The 7,080-nt window shown below is 41.3% G+C and overlaps 1 protein-coding gene across 2 annotated transcripts in view; it reads left to right on the top strand.

The window, feature by feature from the left end:
• The window catches only part of gareml (GRB2 associated, regulator of MAPK1-like), a 24,562-nt gene that overhangs the window by 1,203 nt on the left and 16,279 nt on the right, over window positions 1-7,080 (top strand). For both annotated transcript variants that reach the window (XM_050058905.1, XM_050058904.1), the window contains exon 2: window positions 4,344-4,484. In XM_050058905.1, coding sequence (XP_049914862.1) covers window positions 4,344-4,484 — 141 coding nt within the window. The remainder of the gene's footprint in view (window positions 1-4,343; window positions 4,485-7,080) is intronic.

Raw genomic sequence — 7,080 nt, 5'->3', positions numbered from 1 at the left:
CTGTTTAAGAGAAATAATCAGTAAAGGTAAGCATATGATTCTCTTTGTAGTGCTTTTTGAATGACTTGGTGATGGTGATGAGCCTCTATGAAATCGTGAAATATGCTGGCAATCTCAAGCGCTCTGTGGGCATGATTTGCACGCGTGCAATTAAAAAAAAATCACAACTGATTGTGTCCCCCCCAGACTTGTCGTCAGATCTGCACCCATGCTGTAAACGTTCACACAGGATTATCATGTTTCCCAACACGTAAGGCTGGTGATGTTTTATACCAAGTGACACCTAGAGTTAAGACATTTTGTTGTTTATGAGCCTACGCCACTTTATAATCTTGACTGACAGGTTTTGTAGTTGTAGAAATAGATGTTGCTCAGTTTTGTTTTGAATTGAAATAGTTATACAGTGTATGCACGCGTCAAAGTTTCTTCGAAAGTGAGCTGTGCTCTCAAACCACAAAGACTCAAATTAAACTCCAAACTGAATCATTTTGTATTTTGACAGCAGAGACAACGAAACAAGTTTGTTACGCTCCATCAATCATTTGTGTTGGACAGTATTGACATTATTTTTAGGCAAAATGTTGGAGAAACCACTATAATACCTGGGGGGCAAAGTATGCAATCGGAAATTGAGATGTTTCATTGACTGGGCGCATTTGGTGCTTTTATTTTGAAACCCACGCCGCTGTATTTCCGTTAGTACCCTGGCTTCATCTCGCGACCTTGATGCATTTATTCATTTATTCTCGGACACCGACTTTTCCAGTTCACACCAACACGCAGACATTCATAATGGACTCATTGAGAAACATTTGTGTTCACTTTTCTATTTATTTGTTTCATGTTTTGCCGCCAACATGATTGTGTGCCTCAGCAGCTTCTGTGTCTTTACTTTGGGAACGGTCGATGGGTGTCATGGCCAAAGTTGTTCCAGTCCAGCGAGGCCCGGAAAGCCACAAAGTGTCTGTTGTGCTGCTGAAGTGCTGCTCAATTCTTTTCATATGTAAATGCTGTAATCTGTCGGTGAATGTGGTGAATACTAACGAGCAGCGACGAGGAGGAAAACCTTCCAACTTTCCTCCGTGGACAAAAGCGCGCACCCGAGGCGTGTCATGGTCCCCGAAAATTACGCACCTTAGGCGGCGCGCGTGTGCTGTGTGTGTGTGCAGAGAGACACACAGAGAGAGCACCCGTAGGTGTTTATTAACTGCACTGTAGTTACCCCACAGATGCATGCTTGTTTGCACAACCAGCCAACCCAGATGGTGGTTAGTTATTTACAACATGGCATGATGTCAGCCTTCTCTATTTTATATTAACAACAAACAAAAACAATGTTTTCTCTGCAGGGGGAGACTGTGGTTTAGTGCTATGAGAGTTTCGAGGTGTATTTCACTGTGACAGGGGCTATAACATGAATGCTCCAGGTTGCATGCTGTTAAATTCAATACTTGCCTACAAATAAAGTATAGCCACGATGAAGTACATTGGGCTATGGAAATGCAGTTCTCAATCTCCATGTCAATATAATAAATGTAACACAAGTTACATGAAAGCTTTTCTCATGTAACAAATGGAATTAGCTGTGGTTGTAACCAGTAGTGGAGAATTAATAGTAGATTTAATCATACTGTAAACATACTTGGTACTTAAGTGTAACTTTGAGGTACTTATACTCTAATCCTATTTTATATTATTTTGTACCTCTACTTCATTGCATATCAGAAGACATTTTTGTACTTTTTCCATTATGTTCATTTGAGAGCTACATTTTGCACATTTCAGATTGTATTTACAGAATATATAAGGAGTTTAGAATATACAATCCAATGTAAATTACCTAACTGAAAGTAAAGTAGGCCTACTTAAAGGTATACTGTGGAGAAATTGTTGGTTACTGTTTCTTGACAATATCACCAGTGAAACTGAAAGGGAAAGCTTAACTCCAATTTGATCTCGTTTGCTGTATTTGTGTTTTTTAGGCACACTGTTTGCAATTTTCGTAGCTTACTCTTTGATGCATGCCGCTTACAATCTGGCTAGACTGTATAATAAAGATGGATGACATGACAGCTACCCAAAAGTGAAGCCAAAATATGTTGATTGCCCCCTGGTGGCTGGCTGCAGTATAGGTCATAGGAGCACATGAGACATGGGCCAACAAAAAAAAAAAAAAAATCAAAGTACACATCAAATACATTTTTTTTCCAAAGGTTGTTTCTGTCATTTAAAGCCCAGTCTCACTCCGAAGTCATCGAAATCCGGCACCTGGGCAGCGACTCGCAGTGTCCAAAACCAACAAAAAAGGCGCCCTTAAATGTCATGATACGCAGCCGGTTGCAGTTATAGTTTAACGGCGCCTGGCAGCATCAGGGAAACACAGTGGGACAATGACGAAAGTTAAGGCGGCCAAAGTCCGACTGGGGCGGGCCAGAGGGGTGGTAGATGGGTCCATCAAACAACGACTTTTACCCTAGAGAGCTGTGTTTGCGTCCCTCAAGATTCTAAAGCCAAACCCTGTTCTTTTTTCCTAAACCTAACCACGTGTTTTTGTTGCCTAAACCCAACCACGTCTGTTTGCTGTTGAAGGAAAAAAAAACATCAATTTGCGGTGTTGTTCCGACGTAGTGTGTTTAAGAGACTGTATGTAAACGTTAAATTTCCTGTGGAAACAGAAGTGTATTTCGAAAGAAGACAATGTAACAAGCAGAACTTGACACGGCGTCCCAGAACGTTAACAACCAATGTACCCAGGGTACCTTGCACGTTGTATGTGGACGTGGAAAGTCCATGACCAAATGTCAATATGTGACAAGGTCGTAGTGAGAATGTGTTGTCATTTAAGGTAGTACTTATAACACTGACGTATGATCAAGTTTTTCGTTTTTCTTTAAAGTTTGGTTATAACTACTTATGAGGTTAACGTCATGATTGACAGCTGTGCGGGCCAATCGACTGCACATGATTAATGGCACTGCTCACAATTGGTCCGACGGCGTGAACTCGGTGCTGCGCATTTTGCTACTAAGCAGCCCTGGCTCCAAATGATGTTTCCAGGGCAACAAGTCGGTGGCCATATCCAGGATGTTTTAGCTTCGTTTTTGTACAGTGGGAGGAAGTGGAGATGCATTGTCCATCTTTATATACAGCTACTTGTCTGGCACCTGGTCACTACCTTTTTATATAGTTCTGAGCTCACCTGTTTGCTGTGTCCAGGAATGTCCCTAATGTAGAAGAAAAAGAAAGAAAAAAGAAATACAGGCAGAGCACAGAGTGTCTGCAGATAAATACACCACCACATACTTCTAGTGGGTCAGTAGTGATGATTGAGAGAGATAACTTTTGTTTGTGTCTGCACTTTTTTTTGGAAAGTCCTTCATAGTATACCTTTAAAATGAGCTAGCAGCTACGACATTAAAATATTACCATAATACTTCATATATATGCTGTACACTATACCCCTTTGAAAGGAGCCATACTGCATGAGGAATACTTTCACTTTTGATACTTAACAGCCTACGTACTTTTTCCTGATAGTCGTGTTTCGTTTGTGGTACCTCCTGAAATCTTGACAGCAACATCTGTGAGTCATCCAGAGAAACCATGTTTATGAAAAGTGGCCTTATGAGTGTGTGCAATTTTTGCTTTGAACTCAAACAAGAAACAAGTCGCCTACATTTATCTCAGCGGTGGTAAAACCAAACAGACCTACAATCCAAATGATCTGCATGACTCAATTACCACAGGAATAAGAGTGAAAATGTGTCACTCTGTGATTTGGGTGAACTGACCCTTTAACATGCAGCCAAACCACTGAAATGTCATCTCGTCTGTCCTGTGTTGGCATTCAGCTATCCATCAACATGACTGTTAGATTAAAAGCTTTGGTAGTAACAGCCCTCTTTCAGCAACAAGAACAAAAAGATGTGCATCCATGTGATCTGTGTGTGAGACAGTGAAAGGGAGCTGTGTGTGTGTGTGTGTGTGTGTGATGTGATTGAATTGTACCACTGTGCTATCTGCAGAAATCAATGCCGTGGTGCTACATGATGGATCTAGTGAAAGCTGGAGAGCAGTGTGGATGTATGGGGGCTGCTGTGTAATAATGGGTTGCCAGTTGCATGACGGGATCCTGATGAGTAGGTTCTGGGTGGTGAACCGTCACTGATAGCGGTAATTATGGACACTGAGCCCTGAATGTATGTGTGTGTTTGTGTGTAGGGAGTGTTTTAGTGTTTTCCACTGCTGAGCTAGTGTAAACTTGGAAATTATAAACCTATTGTTTCAGGAAGACTATTTGTTTATTCTTAATCCATTTCTGTGTATTTGTGCGTGTGTTCCAGGTGAATGTGTGGAGGGGCTGTCGGAGGAGGATGTGGTGCTGTTACACTCCTGTCGTCAGTGGACTACAGTGACTGCCCACAGCTTAGAGGAGGGACACTACGTTATTGGACCCAAGATAGACATCCCTCTGCAATACCAGGGTGAGCCCATGCACCCACCCACACACACACACTGCATGTCCACACAAGCATGCCCAAAAATGTCTAAACAGTCAGTTAAACTTGCGTCCTCAACCTAAAAATATCAATTTCTCCCTAAATTGCTCATGTCCCCTGGGGGGGAAGTAAATTTCACCGACATTTTTGTCACAAGGTCAACATTTTCCACTTGCTCTATTTTTGTTGGGACAAATGTCTCTTTGTGCTACGAGACAAATGCGATAGACGCGGTAACATTAGACTGACGAACTGATAGTGGTAAGTAATGTCTGATGGGTTGAAATGTCCTCGCTTTAAAAATGGGGTTGGTCAACATGCTTTAAAGATACATTCTCAAGATGAAATACAGTAAGTTTATGATTAATTATTCAAGTTCAAGTTCAGATTCAAGTTAATCTTATCAACCGTGAACCTAGCTGATATGGATTTGTCGTAGTCCAGCTCAATTATAACAGGAAGTAACACATATTCACAATAGATATAACACATGACCAAAACATAAACTCCCAGAATCAACCCAGCTGGCTGCCAACGTCATTGATATTTGGTTGAATTTAGGTTGTGACAATGGGTGACCACAATTCAATGTCATGACATCATCTAATGGCATTGTCAATTTGATGTAGAATACTAATGACAGATGACGTTGATATTTTGTTGGCTTTAAGTCGTGTTGTCAAGTAAACAAAATCCAACGTTTTCCAAACGTCTTATGCCGACGTCATCCTGACGTAGAAATTGCCATTTAGTTGTAAGGTATGGATGGGCTCGGACTAGCCATTGGGCAATTCGGACAAACGCCAGATAGGCCGGCCTACCTTGTGGGCCACAAGCCTGCTACCTGCAATGTTGGAAAAAAAATTGTAGGCAAAAAAAACAAACAAAAAGACCGTCTGGCTGCAGCAGCACTTGATATTGGAACTGCCCATCTGATTAAGGGTTACAGAGTCCCAAAATTTTCAATACACTACCAATACTGGAATGTAGGTGCAGTGGTACTGGCCGAACAACATCACCCATTTAACCATTGTACCACCGTGCCATCATCCATCCTTCATTCCATCCAACATCTTGCTGATATCAAACTGATATCCAGTCCCAGCTGGAGAGAGATGAGTTTCACATAATCGTTGCAATTGTGATTTAAAGGCCCAGTGTGTAGGATTTAGGAGCATCTACAGGCAGAAATGGTATATGACATTCATAACTACGTTTTCATTTGTTTATTATCACTTGAAACTTAAAATTGTTATATTTTATTACCTTAGACTGAGCTGTTTATATTGACATATGGGACGGGTCCTTTGCCACTGGCACTATATAAAGCCATTTGCATTTCACATTGGTCTCTGTGGTTCTCCTACATGTTTGGCACAAGGAAGAAGCTTCAGTTCTGCAACCTTGCCGCAAATGCCACTAAATCCTACACACTGGACCTTTAAACTGTTATTTGAATGGTGAAATGCTACATTTGCATTGCATATTGCAAGGTCGTGGGTTCAAGCTTCACTAAGGTTGACTGGAACCTTTCTTTGTCGAGTTTGCATGTTCTGTCCATGTGACTGTCTTCTGGTTACTTCTTCCCAAAATGCATGCATGTCAGGCATGCATAACCCCTTAACTTGCCTGAGTCTTTATCTTGACCCAGTCCATGTAAACTTTGTTCCAACGTACAGAACATTGAAATTTTCTGTGAGATCGTAAAGTTTACAAAGATACGCATTATTCCAGACTCAGTCTTAGGTTCAAAGAAGACCTGGTTTGCTACTTTAGATGAACAAAAGGGGAAAACTGTACTTGTACTTGATGGAATAACTTCACCACAATACAGGTAGATGTAAAAACAGATATTGGGGGAAATCGTTACAATCATATAGTCAAACTTGACATGTATTGTAAATTGTTACATTTAATGATATATAATAATGGTACATAATATCAGACCCTAAGTTCAAATCCTAATGTACAGACAAATACACATTCATTCACACATTCAACCCGCTTCAGGAGACCGGACCTTCCCTGACTCCTCCTGTCCATTGACCTGTCGTCTTCCTGCTGAATGAGTCTAGTCAGTATGACCTCACCGGAGCTCCATCCCCACAATCCCATTGTTCAAACTGTCCGACCAGTCACATTATTCGCTGTGTAACTGGATCCTAATGACTCCTCTTCATTGCTTCCACCAGCAATGGAGTGCTGATGTCACCTCACACTACTGCCGCCTCTTGGGCTCCTTTTCGGAAGAATGAAGGAACACTTAGGTGGGAGGGAGTGTGTTGAGATCATTGTCATTTTAGACATCTCGTCATTTCACATCGGAAGTGTGAGACCGCCAATATTGGGAATATTAGCAGTTAGTATCGGGAAGTAAACAGCTCAAGGGTTTTCTCAAAGGGGTGTTTTCAGCAATTTAGTATCAATCAATTTTCAATCAATCAATCAATTTTATTTATAAAGCCCAATATCACAAATCACAATTTGCCTCACAGGGCTTTACAGCATACGACATCCCTCTGTCCTTATGACCCTCGCAGCGGATAAGGAAAAACTCCCCAAAAAAAACCCTTTAACGGGG

The sequence above is a fragment of the Epinephelus moara genome, chromosome 12 (genome assembly GCF_006386435.1).
Source record: "Epinephelus moara isolate mb chromosome 12, YSFRI_EMoa_1.0, whole genome shotgun sequence".
In the NCBI taxonomy this organism is placed as follows: domain Eukaryota; kingdom Metazoa; phylum Chordata; class Actinopteri; order Perciformes; family Serranidae; genus Epinephelus; species Epinephelus moara.
This window is presented reverse-complemented; position numbering and strand designations above follow the sequence as displayed.